Raw genomic sequence first — 19,364 nt, 5'->3', positions numbered from 1 at the left:
TGTTATGCATCAACATGCCAATGGGATGTTGGTGGAGCAATAATAGATAAACTGCTTAGTGCTTATGAGAATAAGACATTGTTCTCAATGTTTGGTAGTCCTTCATAATGGCATCTATTTATAGAGACTTGGTTTGGTGTTTTATAAACTCCCTTCTTCATAAATGGCTCTTGTCTGTTCAGCTTCTTATCAGGCTGGATGGCTTGCAACCCTAGGAAGGAGAAGACAGAGAAAGAGCTTTAGAATAAAGCTGCTTTCAGTAACCAGACTGTGGTATGTAAGTCTGTAGTCCTTACAAAGCATGTGAGTATGACATTGTAGTCCTTTTCATTGACAATCTGAGCTTCCTTAGGTAATGCTTTATGTTGCTGACTTAACCACTTTCCAGTTGAATCTTAGCCCAGGTACAATATTTGCTCTTGGAGGGGGATTAATTCTTGAAATCCTGGATGGACGCAACTAGAGACGTGCTTTCAAATCCCCTACAAATTGTCTTCCTTGTTTGCCAAGAGGTTAGTGATTCCCTCTGGTAGATGCGAAGAAGCATAGGACACGGCTGCGTGGAAGATTCATCGTTCTTCAGTGGTTTAGGAGCTCACGTCTTTGTCCTGTGGCAGCTCCTGTGGCGTTTGGAACACAGCAAGGTATTTAATGTTATTTGCTTGTTTGTTTCTTTGGGTCTACAGCATAAGTAGGGTGTCTGTTCAGCAACAAATACTATTCTGGGCTTGGAAAACCTACCTATAGTTCATAAAAATAGAAATGCTTCAGCATGTGTAAGGTCTGTCTCTAATCTCTACCTTACATTTTTTTCTAGCTTTCTAAGGAGGGAAGTATTTCCTTTTTCTACAGTCTTTTGTGTGCAAATAGGCCCTAGAAACTCTTTCTACTCTTGAAGCAGTTTTAAAATGGGAAAGCAGGCAGCAAAATAGAATGGAAGCAAAATGCAAAGAGAGTCATACACTGTCAGAGCAACAGTCTGTCTAACCCAGTATGCTCATTCACATGGGTCCAAGAGGGAGAAGTGTAAGAATAGGGCACGTGTAGCATAGTCCTTTCCTGATGCTGCTCCTCAGCTTCAGAATCTTACAGGGTTAAGGTTGTGCCTGGATCATCCTGTCCAACATCTGCCAAAAGCCTTTTCTCTGTAACACGTCTAATCCTGTAAATCAATTCATATGGGTGATTTCCAGAGCCTTCTGCAGCAACACACTGTACTCCTGAATCTGGGGTTGTGTGGGGGAAATGCTTCACTTTATTCTGAATTTGCTGTCTGATCCCTCAATTGGATGCTGCTATTTTATGAAGTACAACGAAGTGAAAAACTAATCTCTCTCTGCTTTGTGCCACTCAGGTTTTCTGGCATCTGTCTCTGGATCTCTCTTGTGTCCTTTTGGTCTCTTTTTTCCCTTTCTTTCCTCTCCCCTCTCCTTCCCCCCGAAGAATCTTATGCCATCTATTTTTTTTTTCCTTGGGTACAAGCTGTTCTGTACCCCTGGTTACACTTGTTGCCTTTCTGGGCAGGTAGCTGGACTGTTAAGAGTCTTAAGGTCCATTGTGTTTTGACTTCAGTGGTACCCTGAGTAATGGGTTGCATTTGGTTCTGATTTAGGAAAATACAGTGGGACAGATGAGTTCTCGTTTTGGGTTTGGTCTGACCCCTTACCGATACCTACCACCTTTCTAGCTCTTAGACTGAGCATGCCATATCCAAGGTGTGGATATGTAAGGGGTTCTAAAATGGTATAAATGGCGTTCTCTGTTTGTGTTCTTGATTTATTTCCTAATAACTTCTTCGCTTATGTCAAGACATTCTTCCTAAGTGATACCAAGTGTAACTGTGCATGTCAGACTAGAGCTGTATTTTCTTTGAGTGCAATACTTTTCACTTACCATCATAGGATATACAGTATTTCATCAGCTATCTGCCTGCCTCATGAAGCAGTCCTCCAACATAATGTAGACAGGTTTATTTTGGGGAATCCAGAATAGCTTTGTGTCTGTGGGCAGGCTGTTCACTCCTTATCTAGGCTTCTTTCCGTTCATTCAAGGGTACGCCCCACAGCAAGTGTCCCAGGACAGGTGGCACTGTGCTGTTGTATACTTGCAATGGTAAAAAAAACAAACCAGAAGAAAAGCAAACACCCCCCCTCAAAACAATCTAAACCCTGAAAGTAGCCCAGCCCCATATGTGTTGATATTCTTTATTTCCTATATTTTATCCCATTATTAATGAGATAACCTTCCTTCTTATCTCATGACAATTTAGAGCCTCTGATGACAAATCTTGAGGTACCTTTTGAAAATCAAAGTACCTTGTGTTGATCAGATTACCTTTATCTGTACTCTTCCAGACTTCTTCACAAAATTACTCTCTACAAACCTCTCTGCAAAGGCCAAGCTATCCCTTCCCCTCCAGATTTTTCTATTAGTCTACTAATTTTAAAAAGAGTTCTTGGTCTTTTGTAATGTTTCTGAAGATCTGTTTTTAAATAGGTGTTTTTATGGTGCTTTTTTTTTATGAGGAACTGCTAAAATGAAAAGAAACCCACCTTCTGTGCTGCACCTGAGTATCTATTGAAATAGTCTTTGGTAAACTATACGTGGGTGCAGAGTGCTTTACCCACAAAGTATAATTCCGCTTTTATCTCATCCACCTGTTTTTTTCTGATATCTTTCCCAGGACCTTTCGGGGCAGAAAAGCTTCATTCACCCACAGTCACATACCCATCTTTGACCATGAGTGGGAAGAATGCTAATGCTGAACCAAAACAAATTGTCTTCAGAAAAAGCACCCGTGATAAAGCTGTAAGTACCATAGTGATGGATTTATATAGGTATGAGTTTTACCTGTAGTCAGACTGGAGACTTATTACAAAGCTCTTTTCTGTCCCCTTCATTTTTCTCTGAAGAAGGACCATGAACTGTTTTTAGTACTAAGTTTGAGGAGGTGATGTAAACAGAGCTTATAGCATAAGCTTCTCATATATTTTAATACAAGAGGAAGGCAACTCGCCTCTTGCTCCTCCTGGGTTGTACACCTGCTGGTAAATGTTTTAAACAAAGCTGATTAGTTGTCTTTCCAACATGATGGCATCAAAAATCTTTAAATCTACAGCTCTTTGTCCCACACACAAGTATTTAGGTTGTACTTTTGGGAGGTGGTCTCCATCAGGTCTTCCAGTTCTGATGTCCTGAAGCATGTGAATAATTCTGTTGAATCTGGCGGGGATTGCATGTTTCCTGGAAAAAAAAAAAAATCCGTTTAAAATGGAATTGTTCTGATCTCTACAAGATTTATAGCTCTCCGCTGTGTCCCCCCCACCCCACCCCAACACAAAACCACACAACCATCAACACTGTGTAGTTCAACCATGGTTATCATCTCCCTGCAGCTGACCATCTACCTGGGAAAGCGGGACTTCATTGACAATGTAGGAATTGTGGAACCTGTAGGTGAGTCCACAAGGATATGTGCTGCCCTTCTTCCTCTCTCAACCCTGGTTATCCTCTGTTGATCTTTATTCTTTCCTTTCTTTCAGATGGTGTTGTATTGGTGGATCCTGCAATGATCAAGGGGAAACAAGGTTTGCAGTTTTATGCAACGTGTGTTTCAGAGATTGTTAGTCCTCTTTGGAAGTGAGATGCTGGGATAGAACCTTTTTTATCGTTTTAAGGGTACAGATGTAACTCTCTTCCCCAGTGAATGGGTTTCTTACTCAACCTAATGTATGTTCCTACATATCGTATGTATTACTGGGTTATACAGCAGTGTTGTACACCCTGGCTCCATAGTGCAGGATTTTCTGTCCCCCCCTGGCTGCACTTAGCCTGCTGCGTGCTTTACCCATCACGTGCTTCTTTCCAGTGTACGTGTCGCTGACCTGTGCTTTCCGGTATGGCCGGGAAGACATTGATGTGATGGGCCTCACCTTCCGACGGGACCTGTTCTTCACGAGGGTCCAGGTGTACCCGCCTGTTGACAAGCCAGAGTCTACCACCCGCTTGCAGGAATCTCTGCTAAAGAAGCTGGGGAAAAATGCTTATCCCTTTTTCTTTACAGTAAGTATCTCGTAAGAGCCTCTGACCCTCTTCTCCTTGTCTCTTACTGCCAGGCTGCTGAGACCCAGTGATGGACTGAAGGCAGGGGTTAATAGTGAATTCATGTTATGCAAAGTTGCAATTTTGAGTGACAGGCAACGTACCAATATTTTTTTTTCTTACCATCCAAAGTGGTGAAGTGCAAGAAGATCCTGACTGCGTGTGAAAGGTGCCTTCCTTGAAAAGGCAAGGAAACATGCAAAGGCTTTATGCTGGCAGCAGCCCTTGTCTTCCCCATTCCTGAGGGGCTGCAATACTTTGTACCATGCCCCAGTGCTCACAGAGGAAGTGCCAAATCCTTTGTCTTTAAAAAATTTAGGATGAAACAAGCAGATGCAACAAAGAAGTCTTTGAATGATTCTGCTGAAGGGGTTGGCACCTGTCGTAGTGTTATTAACCGCTCAAATACAACCTAGTGATCTTCAAGCTGCTGGAGTCTCTAATGGGGTGTTAGCACTCAGTCGCCAGGAGCTACTCTGCAGCCTTCCCAGTTGATGTGTGGAGTTGCTGGCCCTACCCAGGCCAGGACCGAATGGGCACTGGCTGGTGGCTTGGTCTTTGCAGCCTTAGTTGTGTTTCTGGCACAGAAATGCTTTGCTCAAGCTTCAAGCCCATATGAACAGTGAGTAGCCCTGCTGTGAGCCGTCCTGATTATCTTAGGTGGGAAACCAGATATTCCAGCTTCTACTCTAAACTGTGCCTCTGGGGCTGTTTGATTTTTAGACCAGGTGCTTCACATGCCTGGACTTGTTTTACTTTTTCTCTCTTTTTTTTTTCTTTTTTTTTTTTTTTTTCTATTCCTTGGCTATTAAAGTATTTTTGGAAGAGAGGGACTTGTTCATACAAGGCAAGTATAAGGCCCAGTATATTAAGGCCCCTATCTTAGCCAGAACTTCAAAGGGTTACTACAGTGCAGCAAGTGACCTCTTGTCCTCAGGATTGCTTTGTACCTTTTGTGAGCAATATGTTAATGAGAGTATCGAAGAGCTGGAAATCTTTGTGATATTACTTTGAGGTATTTTTCTCTTCTTCCTCCCACAGTTTCCAGATTACCTGCCTTGTTCAGTCTGTCTGCAGCCTGCACCTCGTGATGTTGATAAGGTGAGACCAATGGGACACTTGTGCTTATCAGGGTTGAGGAAAGTCATATGGAACAAATCATGTGAATTTATTTGGCTGGCTTGAGAGTAGGATAAGGTGAAACAGGAGTTTACTGTGCTGTGCCACAAATGTCAGGAACCCGACCTGAGAGCTACAAGTGTGTGTCACGGACTTGGAATTTTAAGTCCTCAGAATAAGAAAGGGAATCTAGTCAAATAGCAGCAAGACAACTAAATCTGCTTGTAGTTTCCTTGAGGGTACCACGTGATTTGTGGATTGGCTGTACCTAAAACGATTGTAGCTGTCAGGTTACATGAGAGAAAAGGCGAAGGAGTGCCGAAAATCTCACAGATTGCTATAAATAGCATGTGTTAAGACCTGCTTCTGAATAAAAACAAATTCAGAGAAGGGCTGGCTTGCACATGTGTGTAAACAAAACAAAAACCCTGGAGTAAAAGTCACCAGATAATGAGACGTTCTGCAAGGTTTCTGACATGATTTAAAATATTCCTTTTATACTTCACTGGACACTTCTCTGAAGAGCTGAGCTAGACTAACAGCTGGGCAAGGTAGGACGCAGGTTGTAGAATCCAGTGCCCCAAGGATAAGCTGAGTTTTTTGCCAAGGAATGATCTTCTAGCAAAAATTCCCATATTGCTCTGTGGAGAGTTATCTGGCACTCACACAGATGTCCCACGGCAGTATAAACCCATTAAAACAAAGGTCAGCTCAGCCTGATCAGCCCTTAGACATTGGGAAGTAAGAAGGTTGACCCTAAGTCAGGTATTGGCATTACAAAGCCGGTCAGAAATTCAGTTCAGAAACCCAAGGCGGACTGGAAAGCCTTGCAGGCTTATCAGTCTTACAACCTGTAGCGTGCTGTGACCTCTACAGCACTGCTCTCCCAGAAAGCCTTTTAGGAGTAAGGATGTCCTCTGTCAAAGGCTGGAAATTAAGCCTCATTGATCAGAAGCAGCACGGAACAGGTGGATGCTGCCACACCAGTTGGCAGGGATCTCTATAGCAATGGTAGGAGGCCAGAAGAATTTGCAGCTGGTGGGAATCTGCTAGTTTCTGGTGTACAGAAAGGTATTTAAACATCTGCAGATGTCCTTGGGTTTTGAGACTGATTTCACAGCTGTCTTCTCTCTCTCTGGCAGACCTGTGGGGTGGACTTTGAGGTGAAAGCTTTCTCAACAGATAATCTGGAAGAGAGAATTCATAGGAGGTAACAGAGCCTGTGTGTCTGTCTCCAGTTTTGCCCTTCTTAAGGGGTGGGTGGTTCAGTGATGCACCTTGGTTGATGTTCAGCTTTGACCCACTTGTCAGTGGACTTCTTGGGTGTAAGCACATGTGAATGCAGAACTCCTGCCTCTGCCAAGCCCAAAGTACCACCATGTTGTCCTCTGCTGCTTCCCAGGGACACCGCACGTCTGCTGATCCGTAAGATGCAATATGCTCCAGAAACTCCAGGACCCCAGCCTTGTGCGGAGACCACCTGGCAGTTCTTCATGTCCAGCAAGCCGTTACACTTGAAAGCTTCCCTCAGTAAAGAGGTGAGGAGTTAGCCCCGAGGCTGTGGACATCCTAGTATTGGCATGATGCCAATATGCATTTTACTGCCCAAAGCAGCTGCTTCGTGTGTTACTCAGATGACTCAGCTGAGAGTGACTTGGCCCAGCACTCAAGGGCTCTGATTTCTGTCAGTAGCTACTGTTAGGGGAGGCTGAGACTCTGTTACAAGACACATTTGAGGCTAAATAAGTCATTGAAGGAAGGGTCATGAATCGCTGGGCAGGGTCATCTTGCCTTATGTGACCTCTGTGAGATTTAATCTGGGGGGACTAGAGGGGTTTAGGACTTGGGAGAAGCCTCCTGCCTGGATATCTGAGCATCCAATTCCTTCTAGATGTACTACCATGGCGAGCCCATTCCAGTCACTGTCACCATCAACAACAGCACAGAGAAAACAGTGAAGAAGATCAAAGTCCAGGGTATGTTTTTAGTGTTGCTTGGGATTCTTTGAGGGCTAGAAGAACTGGATGGTGGGAGGGCTGAAAGAGAGCCAGAATTTAGTGCTTGCAACAGCTTAAGCAGGCAGCGTGGGACAAGTCAGGAATTTGTCCCTCCACGCTGCCTGTTGCTGTTTCTTTGCTGTTCATTGAGTGAAACACTGCAGCCTTTTTCCTGACTCTCATGGTTACTTGTGTGGCTCAATTTCAGACACCAGTATGTCCCCTCTAGTAAACAGAAAGGGTCTGGCACCTCCAGGGGGCAAGGCAGGTGCTGTGGGGAAAAATCCACCTCTTTTGGGAGGCCGGTGGGAAGGGCTCCCCTGTCACCGTGGTGCTCCTGCTGACTGTGAATGTGCCCAGGTTGCACACAGTTGTGCCTGAGGTTCCAGAAACATCTGGCAGTGTGAGAAACGGCCGCTCTGCCAGTGATGGTGTAATTCCTCCTGAGGAACTGAGGGCAGGGACTGAGTTTCAGAGGCGTTTCAGTACTGTGCCTGTGTTTTATTTGTGGCACTGCGTGTTTTCATCCCACAAGCCCCACTGCACTCGGACCTGTGGAAGACAGTCTGAGACAAAGGATGAGAAAGAGAAGGGAAGGCAAGGAGGGAACGAAGTTGCTGAGGTTTTTCCAAAACTCTGTATTAAAGAAAGCCAATTCAGTGCTGGTCTTGGATGCACTGTCTGGTGATTCCCCAATATTTTTAGACTGACGCCTGTCAGGCTTAAAAAGACCTTGTTGATCCCCAGATTCTCTCCTCATCAGTGTTTCAATCAGAATTACCCTATGGTTTTTTTGGTGTTTGATTGGAGAATATAAGGCATTTTTTATCACAGGCTCTTGACTGCAGTTTGGTATCCAGTCAGCTTGATGATAGTGTCTCCTGACTGCAGATGCATTGGCTCTAGATACACAGGAGGTATCAGTGAGCAGAGATAAGAGCGGACACGCTTAGAGAAGAGGGAGATCTTTATAATGGAAGGAGCAGGCTCTCAGGGGCAACCGTGGGTTATTGACTTTTTGTCATCTCCAAATCAGGGCTGGATGCATTTCGGGGACAATAGTCTTTGGCCATTTGTGTGCTGTTGGTCTCTATCCAGGTCAGGCTGTCTGACCTGGTGGTTCCTTCAGGCTCTAAATGGTTGGGTTTTCCTGCTGTCCTCATCGTATCTTCCATTGCTGAGACTCGGGGCGGGGGGCAGCTGTGTTGTTCCTGATGCATATGCACAACTGATTGTCCGCTTTCCCCTTTCTCTCTCAGTGGAGCAGGTTGCCAATGTGGTTTTGTACTCCAGTGACTTCTATACAAAAGTGGTAGCTTCTGAGGAAGCACAGTGAGTGAATGCTCTACTTATCCCTTCTTGCTCCTTCACACCCTTTTAATTACCCTCCTGCTCAGTAATGGGAGGTACTCCTAGCTATAGTCTTGCAGTTGCTGCTGTTACAGTGCTCTCTCTCATGTGTGTGTTCCCCACACCACCTGTACTCTCTGGATGGAGCTGGTCTCCTTTTCTCATGGCCAGCAGGTACCCTGCACCTTTTTTCAGAGAACAGGGGGAGGTTGCAAAAGAGAGGTTTTGTTTGAAGAGTAATTACCTACTAGAAGAACTTAGCAGGGGCTGTGGAAGGCCCCCCGTTGCTTGAAATCTTTAAATAGAGATGCAACATTTTTCTGAAAGGTGCTGCTGTTTGAATGGAAGTCATGGATGCTCTAGCTTGAGGTCAGTCTTTTTCACACCATTTCATTTGGTTTCTTCTGGCCTTGGAGAGCCCATGAGAACCTCAAGCCTACTGGCAGTGTGAAGAACCACTTGCTCTTCTTCTTTGAACTGCATTGGCAGTGCAGCACTGAACTTTGCGTTGTGAGGAGGGTTGGACACACCCAGGCATTGTATATTTTTCTGGGTTTTTTGCTCTGTAGCTTAGGGACGTGTTTCCCATTGAGTACTGGTCTTCTAAACTAGGATTTCTTTTGTCCACATTTAGAAGTCTGCAGCATAGTTTGACCTACTTTAGAAGTCTGCCTTAATATGAAATTAATCATTTTCTGCAAGTGCTTCTTCCTCTCTGCTGATGGTAAAGGGAATTTTTCTGACTAGTTTAGATGTAGACATCTGCATTGTAGACAACTAAATTTGGACAGATAATCTCCACTCCTTTTGGATGGCTTTGTAATCTGTTTTGAAATTCTGTTGCTTGGGTGTGTAACGCACATCAGAGAGTGTATCACTTTCCTTCTCTCACCTGCTACTTATTTTCAGGGAGAAGGTGCCGCCAAACAGCAGCCTCACCAAGACACTGACACTTCTGCCCTTGCTAGCAAATAACCGGGAGATGCGGGAAATAGCCCTGGATGGAAAGCTAAAGGATGAGGATACCAACTTGGCTTCTAGTACCCTGTGAGTAGGGTTTAAAATGGTCTTAGCTAGTGGAGGGTTATAAAGAAGGGGGGAGGATGGAGAAGACGCTCCTATCAGGAGTTTGTACCTGTAAATGTGTGTCCAGCTGGGTAGATCTAAGCTGCATGACTTGGCCTGTCATATTCATTCAGGGTAAAGAGTGATCACGGATCTGGAGAGGTATCAGCTGTCCCTGAGGCTTGTCTGCTCTGCCACTTTCAGGAGAATAGGATGTTCACCTGGTTCTTGCTCCAGCCATAGTTTGCCGCTCTGTTGCTGCGCTGCCTAACACTGCTGTCTGTTTTCTCTGGTAGTATTAAGGATGGAATAGACAAGACAGTGATGGGGATTCTGGTTTCCTACAAGGTCAAAGTGAAGCTCACTGTTCCAGGGTAAGAATAACAGACTTCTTGCTACATCTGCATAAAGTTGAGAGGGGAGTGTGTGTACTTCATTGACGAGTGGGGAGAGGGCAGGACAGTCCACCCTAAAAGAAGGGGCACGTGTTGTAGGATATCGGGCTTCCTCGAAAGCATAAACTGCCTGGAAATCAGTCTTGGCCTGTCCAAAGACCTTGTCCTGAGCCAGAGGGGTTGGATTACCTTCCTTAGATACCATATGGCTGTACTGCTAAAGTATGAACCTCTGGTTTGCATTGCAATTGTTTGTTTCAAAGCCATAACTTGTTTTGTGAGAACTGAAGTGCAACTTTTTGTGAGCCTTTATGTTGGCGTTCTTGCTCTCCCAGAGCAGAAGGTAGAGACGTCTGCCTGAGAGTCATAAATACTGTAGCTCAGGTTCTGTACTGAGCCAGCTTTCTGGGAGAAGCTGATGTTATCAACATGAGCTAGTTCCCAGCACAAGGTGCAAAAGAGGACAAGGACAACTCTGGTGCTGGTCACTGTTTACATTTGTATTTCATTCATCTATCCTTCTTGCTAGTGCAAGAGTGAGTCAATGATTTGCCTAGAGCATGATAAAATAACTGCTGCCTTCTGCGGTCCTCTGGTTGCGCTTGTCCTTTGGCTCTAGAAAAGGAGCCATGCCCAGCACTTGGTCAGGAGTTCAAAAACTTAGACTCTTTCTCCATGGGAAGGACACGAAAAATGAAAATTATCTTTTTTAAAAACAAGTTTATTTGGATGTTATGCTTTGTGGCAAGTAGAGAAGAGTATATGAGGAAGGTGATTTCAATAGTCCCCCAATAAAACAGCACTTGGTAGAGCACCAGAATGGAAAGGCACTAAATATCCTTGTGTTTTTCTTCTTGTTTTCTTCTGTAGCATGCTGGGAGACCTCACTTCCAGGTAAATGTCATCTTGCTTTTCAGACCATGCAGCCGTAGTCGTTAATTCGTCTTTTCACCGTCTTTCCTATTCCCTTTCCCACCTCCCTAAAAAGAAAACTATCCCCTAATCTGACAGAAATAAGGAGTTTGTGCATTCAGCTGTGAAAATGAAGCAATTACAAAAATATCTCTGATTTTATGTACATGCAAGTACATTCAGCACATAATAAACCCAGTTAGTTAGAGTGGATATGCCTGGGGTATTTGTGGAGAAACCAGAGCTTAACTCTTTTTGAGGGGCAAATTGTGATTAGAAAAAGAGGAAAGAATGGCTGAAGCTGGAGTGCAGGGCTTGGGCTGGTCTGAGGTGGGAAGCAGGCATGAATGGAGCTGTGGGTCTGACGCATTCTCTCTTCTCCCCAAAGTGAAGTGGGCACAGAGCTGCCGTTTCGTCTCATGCACCCCAAACCTGAGGAAAAGAGCACAACAGGTCAGTTACGCCTGGTTTTTGCCTTTCTTCGTTAACAGACTGACGTGAAATCTTACCATTGCTAGGCTTGTAATGATTTGTTCTACAGGAAGCCTTTAGAGTCGACAGGACTCCAGTATGAGGGCTGCTCTGTGTGTGTGTATATGCATGTGTGTACATATATGTCTCAAGGCACAAAATAACGGGGAGAAGAGACACTAAGATGGGAGAAGGTGGAAATGGGTCATGTTCCCTTTGTGTTCGTCTGACATTGCTGCACGCTTGGTCGTGATCTCAGGTGGGTGACTCGCTGTGGGAGAGCCGCTTTGGCAAGGGTCTGCTGTCTCTTCTGCTAGCTTGTACGCACTGGAGCATTCCCCTCAGCCCTTCCTGCAGCAATCCCCCTGCCCAGGAACTTGGCGAGGGGCTGGGACTGGCCCTGGTGGCCCCAGGAGCGGTGGCTGGTGAGGGCCATCTAGTGTCCATGGGAGCAGGGCAGCTGTGCTGCTGGGGCGGCAAAAGGATATGGAGAAAAGCTTGGAAACTTCAACCAAGGATCATCCAAAGGCTTAGGCAGCTGTAAAGAATTTTACATTTTTAGAATGGTGTGAATTTTTTTACGTGATGTTTTTTGGTGTTAACAATGCCGCAACGCACTTTTTATTACTTATGCTGCAGGCAGATAATTCTGGCAGAAGCATTTGTAATGTGAGGGAAAAGGGAAGTCAGTTCTCCCTTCTAGGCTCATTTCAAAGGATGGCTGATATACTCCTTTTTATAGTATGCTCAGAAGGATGTGGGCAGAAGGCTTTACAAGGGAAATTGAGAACTGCAATATTTCTCAGATCGCTTCCCCAACACATCCTCTTACCAAAGGCACGGCCCACGTATTGTTTGCTACATCAAAGTCTTCTAGGAGCTTGCTGTCAGAAGACAGCTATGGTTCGTGTAGTTTGTACAGATGGAGACTGCAAGTTTCCTACAAATTGAACAAAATACAGGTAGTTTCAGGAGCTTATCCCATGGGAAATGGTTAACTGGAGAAATAAATGCTTTCTCTTAAAAAAAATGCTGTAACACAACAGAAGAGTCCTCTGAAGCCTGCATAGCTGACTTGAAAATGTGCTGGAATGTGGTGTCTGAGCTCATTACAGGGAATAAAACAGCCTCCCATGTGAAGCTGGTAAACTAAAATTCTTCCCAGCTTTATTTGCTGGTAGTTTTCCATGCCCTGTGCCTAATCATTCTTCCCAGTTGTGAGTTCATGCTTTTAAAATTTTTATTCTACCACCCTAGTTCATAAACTCTGAGAAATAAAATGTATTTCATTAGTGAAACACCATCTAATTTGGAATCAAGTGAATCAAGACTTAATTGCAGAGACGGAGCTTCAACGAACAGCATTTAGACTCTCAAAAGCCCCAAAAGATGGAATGTTTCTTTGTTGGCTTATTCTGCAGCCTCTGCAGTGGGTGTAGGCAGGGGTGCCTGCACAGGGAATTTTGCCATCACTCCTTATCTTCTTTTTCTGTTCCCTTTTGTTTTTACTGATGAGTCAGTAGTAACCAGTTTGCCTGTTGCACCTCCCTACTTGACTGTCGCTTCATCTTAAGGCACAGCTGGGAGAAAGGAAAGAAGTCAAAGCAACCGTCTTATAGAGTCAAAGCTAAAGTGGGATTAAAAGATGCCACGTATGATGATTTATTCCTTACAGTGGGGTAATATCCTTTTCCCTTCTCTAGTCAAGGTGATTTATGGCAAAAGTAAATAAAACCTGTGTAGCATCAGTATAGTTAATCATGCAGGGCAGATCTGAGTGTAGAGAACCTCAGAAAGAGAAACTTCTCAAGAATATAATTTAAATTTTTTTAGGGCCAAACTGGGGCAAGTGTGATCAACTGCTGTGTGCTTTTATTTCACAGCAGATACTGCTTTGCCCTCTTTATTTGTCTGTGAGCGAGCTCTGAAGCACTGATTGCTCAGTAAAAAGCAGGTCTGTCAGAGTGCATGGCTATGGCAGATGGCTTGCTCTTTCCTTTCTGTGCCTGGAGGAGACAGAAAAGGAACAGCTTGCTACCTTTCCTTTCCCATGTTTATTTATAGCCTCCTTGTAGGCCAGCATTTGCATGTGTGCCGGTTTTGCAACTGTTTTTGGGCCTGTGTGGTTCACAGGTGGTTATTTTTAGGCGAAGCAGCTCCTGTCGCATTGCCAGTCTGTCTTTTCCGCCTGTTGACAAAAATGGATAGAGATCTGTTTCTTTTAAAGATAGATTCAAACTGTGCTGTGTCCCTTCATGCTTCCAAGACCTTTCCCAGTCAGCAGTTAGCCCAGAAGCTCCTGCTGGGTTTTTCTCAAGGCTGTGGTCTCAGTGTGAGTTCTCTGGTCTGGGGTTTTCCTGCCCTTCTCCTGATTTTTACATTTTGTGGGCCTATATCTTGGGCACTGGCCTCTGTTTTGGCTGTTGTTCAACAAATAGTCATTTAGTTGCTCCCTTGTTAAACTTGCCCAAAAGGGCTGGTTTCAGGAAACCCATAAATGCTTTGTCCCTTTAATATCAAAGCTATACCAGCTCTGTATTGGTGTGGTAACTTTCAGAAATTAGTGACTTTTTTAAGCACTTTAATGTCTTGAAAAATAACACAGCCTAGTCCCTTTTTTTTCCCCTCGTAAAGTTAAGAGAGGTTAAAAGCAAGCTTATAATGAAAATTACCATATGCCACAACTTTAATTATATGGAATCATTTCTGTGGCTGCATAATAAAAGCTTGCAGAAAACCCTCTGCAGAGAGTATGACGACATCCTGGAGTCTCGTTGATCCTTGAACACAGCCCCCTCCCATCTCAACCCTCAAAACAGTTGCTGGGATGCCAGTTAGAAAAAAAGAAAGTACCCATTTTCAGGTTCCTGAGAATTTTTCAATGTTATAATGTTAAATAATGGGGTGGGCCTAACTCCTGCTAGGGTGCTAATGTAGCTGTTTAACAAGCTACAGGTTAGTACAGCAGCCTGGAAGTGAAGTGGTGCATCTCTGAGTGTAATCTTACATCTGAGGTGTGAGCATTGCTCTACTGCCACCCTGCCTGTGTATTGATCCAATAAGCATTTATCTGACAATAAAGTAAATGTCCAACTGAAACAACACCTATTTCCCCCTCTCAACCCGTTTTGTAAGATTGGCTTCAGACCTCGTTGGTGGGTATCACTCAGTGTCACCCGCATCGTTGATGTCACTGTTCCCATAGTAATGAACGTACTTCAAAGAAGGGAAAGAGAGCAGACTATTTAAAGAATAAAAATTGGAGGAAAAATGAAATGAGAATGATGCTTGATGTGTTGGAAATTTTTAAAGTTCTAAATATTTCATTTTAAATCCATTTCAATCAAGTGTGCGTGCCCTGAGACTTTCCAGACTTCATCTTGGCTTCTGTGAGTAGAGGAAACCATGCCTTCTGAGTCTGGATAGCCACCATCATGAATGTCTTTACACGATCCATCCTTTGAGGCGTTTTGGCTAGAGTGGTCCCATTTGGCACACTTTTAACGCTGACTTTTCCAGCAGTGCTAGTCGCCACTTGTTGCCCTTGATTTCAGTGTGCGTTGTGGGTGGGAATTCTCCAGGTAGCGAGTTATCCGGTCACTGAAGCTTCCCAGATCTCCAACGACTTCTGTAGAACAATGACCTAGGTGTGCTTTGTGAGAAGTGAGCCAGGGAACAACTGTTACTTGCTAAATCTAAACCGAGAACAAAAAAAAAAAATCCCTGCCCCCATTTCATCACTGCAATACAGGCTGTTCTGCTTATTTTAGGCTGTGCTGAAACAGCTTCCAAGGAATCCTGCTAGCAAGCAGGATTTGTTACGGTGTGGTTAGCAAAGATCCCAATAAAGAAACACAAGTGCCAAAGGTCTCAGGACTTTGTTTAGGCAAGGAGGAAATCAGGAGTATTGCTTCAAGTGCGTAATCTACCTAAGGAGAGACCGCCTAGGCCTTTCTGTGTTCTGACCTCGTTTGATTTTAATACCTTCATGTTTATTGAACAAGAACATCGTATTCTCATCAGCTGACTACTTAAATTACAGTGACAGACCAATTAAGACTAACATCACGTCACGCAAGCACTCTCATCTCTGAGCAGAAGCGTGTGCACAGATGTCTCTCACAGCTGTGACCGCTAGCAAGAATAATTGGGAAAATCTGTCTCTCAGCCCTTCTGATGTCTTGGGCAACGTTGCTAGAGTGCTTTTCCATTCGGGAGATCAAGTTTTGCTTCATCAGGTGCATGTATGCACATTTTGAGACTTTCTGGAATTCTCCTTGTATTGCTGCAAATCCCACGGCTTGTCACTGTTTTGTCTTGCCAGTTTATAAATCTTTGCTGGTTTTAGCATCCACTGTTCTAACTACTTGGTGTGTCTTTTTTCCTCCTTTACTGCATGCTGATGACTGCAGGGAAGGATGGGTAAGTTTCTTTTAATGGTGTTTCACATTCTAGCTGAGTTGTGCATTGACTCTTTGAAAACTCCTGCAAATTGTACAAAAATCCACAGGGTTCGCAGAGTATGAGCTTAAATCCAAAGTAAGTTACTGTGGCTTGACAAATTACTGCTATCAGTTGAACAGCAACGACTGACCATGTGAAACTACTTTAAGAGAACACGTGTTGTCTCACAGTTGGAGGGAGGGATGTGTTTGTGGTCAGCTGATGCTCTGTAGTTCTAAGTTTCGGAACTCAATAGGTTTGACCATGTGCCCATATTTTAGTACAGAAGGAATATGGATGAAAGGTTTCACATTTTATTTCTAGACAAAGACCCTTTCAGGCTGCAGACTCTTCAGCTAGCTGATAAGTACTTAGCTGGAATGGACAGGATTCGGTACAGATGAAAACCTCCTCAGTTTGTGTCCTGACTTGCTCAATCAACTGCTTTTCATGCTAGCTAGAATACCACCAATGAAGATGGTGCCTGTGGGAGTGTGATCCAAATCCCTTTGAAGACAAAGGAAACATTACCAGAGTCTGCTCCAGGCTTCTCTTCTTCCTCCTATACGTTGCCTTTAGTCTGCTGGTATAAAAAAATTGCTAACATCTTTTTGAAAGACCTGTGTTTCTTCCATTGCAGTGACGCAGAGCTGGTATTTGAGGAGTTTGCTCGTCAACAGCTAAAAGATATGCTCGATGATGAAGACAAGAAGTCCTCAACTGAGGAGTGACTGAAAGAACAAGCTGCCAGAGAAGCTGTGTAGTCTGGCATCAGTTAGAAATTTAGGACCTAGGTTTCTAATAAACTGCATGTTCTCAGTGCATGCATGGTCTTCTAGCGGTCCCTGAGATCAGTGGACATAAAGTCATGAATCTATTGCTTATTAAAAGCTTCAGCTCTAGAAGAATGTAGTGAACTCAAAACCTGAAGCTTACTCGAGCTACCAGAGAAGGACAGGAAGGCTGCCATGCCATGACTTCTGCTTTCAGGGCTACCTAATAAAAATGTTGGCTGCTTTCACCACTGATGAGAGCTTCAGTGATGGTTGGTGTAGCTTGCCTAGACTTATTTGGTGTCAAAGAGTCCCTGAATTTGAAATGCTAGTGAACCAAATCCTAGTCTGGAAGGCTGGCTGGCAGCCTTTGGTGATTCACTGAAGTTTCTCAGTGGACTGTATAAAACTGATTTTATTTCCTTTGGGTTACTTTTGTGTTTATGCTTTACCAAACTCATCTAGTGACTATTCTCAGTGCTTGCACTGTCCCTCAGGGTGGCTTACATCCACTTTCTGTACCATTAAATGTCTTGCAAGTCCTCTTCCACAGCAGCTTTAATGCTGAGATACAATGTTAGCTTTCTAGCAATATGCTTAACAGCCATGTTATTAAAGATGAGAGACATGTGCACTGTCCATGAATTCCTTAACAAAGCTCCCTCTATACAACCCCAAACAGAGAACTGCTAGTCCTGACTGATCCTCTATTTAATCTAGTTTCCTGTATGCAACAGTGCTTCAGAAGAGGGTGCAGTAAAATTAAGGAGGAAGTTATGGGGCAGCCTGCCCTGAGGAGCCTTTTCCAACATCCATCTGCCAGAGGTCGGTTTATGCTCTGAGAAATGAGATTGTATTCTGCAAACTTTGTTCTCTCTTGTTGATCTGGATATTCTCCTTATCCATGTAAATGTCTAATCCTTTCCTGAATCTCACTTAGATTTTGGCTGAAGTGAGTTGCATCAGCTAATTACATTTTGCACGTAAAATGAATCGTGTTTTCTTTTTCTTGTTTCTGCTCTAAATCTGCTTTTCAATATCCCTGGTTTAAATTCTCCTGGAAAGTCTGAAGGCAGGGCCTACATTTATTAATATAAACTTATATTTCCCACCCTACGCAGCGGAAAATGGAATTAAGAGCTTCCCACTTGTATCTTAGTTAACAAAGTGGTTTTAACAGAGAAGAAAATGAGGGAAACCTTTCTGAGATGTCCGTTTCGCCCCAGCAGCAGTGGGACTCCTGCTGACAGCCTGCTGTGAGCACGGTGCTCTTCCACCCTGCTTCAGGCTGCAGAGGCTGAGCGAGCTGAGCTTGCCCACTCTCTGGCTTAGGTTACTGTTGATAACTATAGCAAGCCAAAGACAACCTGCTCTGGAGAAAAGCGTGGGCTGTGCTCTGGCATTTCTGCAGAACCATTCTATATACAGGCCTCGTTTTTGGAGCAGAGGCTTGTCTGTTTTTTCTTCTTGACATCTTACTTTTACCGCTTGTCTAAAGGCTTTAACCAAACAGCTTTATCTGTGGCCTCTCATGCTTACAAATAGGTTGGATTGAAAGTAAAGCCTTCTCCTGTTTTGCTTCCATAAACTGGTCGTGATTAAGATGCTGAAAGCAGTGAATTAAGACCACAGCTGATTTCACTGTTCCATCAGTGCTCTCACCTAATACCACCTGTGAGTGTTTGACTCCCTTAGTCACAGCTGTCTCACCTTAGATGAAATGGCAAGAGGCAGTATGTTTGCTCTGCTGGCTGTGAATATGCTGGTCTCAGAGAGCCGGTATTCAAGAAATCCTTTAAAGATGCTAAGAGGAGGAGGGGGGATGGTGTGTGACAATCTTCCAGCCTTGCTTGGAAGTGTGGCTTCATCCACAGAAGTGTTTCTTTAGTGTTCCTGGCTACTGGACCTTTAAGTATGGACTAGCAAAATTAGTGACCTGATTCCTTTTTTTTCTTTTTTCTTTTTTTCTTATGTCAGCCTTGTGAGGCACCTCTGTCAGGGCCTCAAATTTATTTGCGGTGATGACTTTTGTAAGCTGTGTAACAAAATCACAGTGCGCTGTGCTGTGCAATGGGGAGGGGTTGAAATGGTTATTAAATCTGTTCTTTTGCCTGGGCTTAGGAAAGCACTTTCAGACACTGACTGTTTGTTTAGCCCGTGCTGGACGTTTGCTCAGAGCACAAGCGCTTTCTGCTGGCTCCTTCAGCTCCTGTTCCTCTGACCTCTGTCAGCAGAAGAGAGGTCTCTAGCTGGAACTGTTTGCCTCTTATCTTTCCTTTCTTCTGGTTCTGATGTTATGTTGTTCTTCCAGCAAGTCAGACCTGTAGCCTGCAGGGGGGAGAGGGATCCACTTTCCTGACCGTGTGCCTGTGATGTGGCGGCACTCCATTTCCAGAAAGCCTGCCAGCTTGGGGAGAGGGATGCGCTCTGGTAGCGACAGCATCTCTCAAACTGCTGCTTTGGAGCAGAGCTGTTATCAAATAACGCGGCCTCCGTGCTTGGGCCGTCTGCTGACGGGGCTGGCTTGGAGACAAACGCTTTCCCCTTGGACGTCTTTATGAAATCCCAGGTGAAACACTGCGTGCTGCCCCGTGGATGCAGCTCGTGGTGCATTAGACAAGTGCTTCAGGGCTGAGTTACCTCATGCTAACGCAGCCCCTGAGGAATGGTGTGGGGAAAAGGAGGCTGAGCCAGGCGCGTGTTTCTGTGCGGATACACGGAGGGGCTGGGCAGAGGAG

The 19,364-nt window shown here is 44.4% G+C and overlaps 2 protein-coding genes across 2 annotated transcripts in view; both read left to right on the top strand.

The window, feature by feature from the left end:
* The first annotated feature begins 560 nt into the window (after window positions 1-560).
* Window positions 561-17,548, top strand: SAG (S-antigen visual arrestin). The gene is made up of 15 exons (XM_068421204.1): window positions 561-644; window positions 2,684-2,808; window positions 3,396-3,456; window positions 3,543-3,587; window positions 3,869-4,062; window positions 5,143-5,202; window positions 6,363-6,430; window positions 6,623-6,758; window positions 7,112-7,196; window positions 8,477-8,549; window positions 9,477-9,614; window positions 9,929-10,006; window positions 10,898-10,921; window positions 11,328-11,396; window positions 16,494-17,548. The coding sequence occupies exons 2-15, from the start codon at window positions 2,740-2,742 to the stop codon at window positions 16,582-16,584; spliced, it is 1,191 nt and encodes a 396-aa protein (XP_068277305.1). The 5' UTR covers window positions 561-644; window positions 2,684-2,739; the 3' UTR covers window positions 16,585-17,548.
* Window positions 11,372-19,364, top strand: part of DGKD (diacylglycerol kinase delta) — a 67,644-nt gene continuing 59,651 nt past the window's right edge. The window contains exon 1 of the mRNA XM_068421202.1: window positions 11,372-11,392. The gene's annotated coding sequence lies outside the window, so the exon portion shown is untranslated. The remainder of the gene's footprint in view (window positions 11,393-19,364) is intronic.

Source organism: Nyctibius grandis, chromosome 32 (assembly GCF_013368605.1).
Source record: "Nyctibius grandis isolate bNycGra1 chromosome 32, bNycGra1.pri, whole genome shotgun sequence".
Classification (NCBI taxonomy): Eukaryota; Metazoa; Chordata; class Aves; order Nyctibiiformes; family Nyctibiidae; genus Nyctibius; species Nyctibius grandis.
Note: the sequence above shows the minus strand (reverse complement) of the source record. Positions and strands in the feature narration are given on the sequence as shown.

Coding starts and splice junctions, on each gene's coding strand:
- SAG (XM_068421204.1), top strand. CDS start 2,740: ATGAGTGGGAAGAATGCTAATGCTGAACCAAAACAAATTGTCTTCAGA. Junction 3,457..3,542: donor AGGAATTGTGGAACCTGTAG/GTGAGTCCACAA, acceptor CCTTTCTTTCAG/ATGGTGTTGTATTGGTGGAT. Junction 3,588..3,868: donor AATGATCAAGGGGAAACAAG/GTTTGCAGTTTT, acceptor GCTTCTTTCCAG/TGTACGTGTCGCTGACCTGT.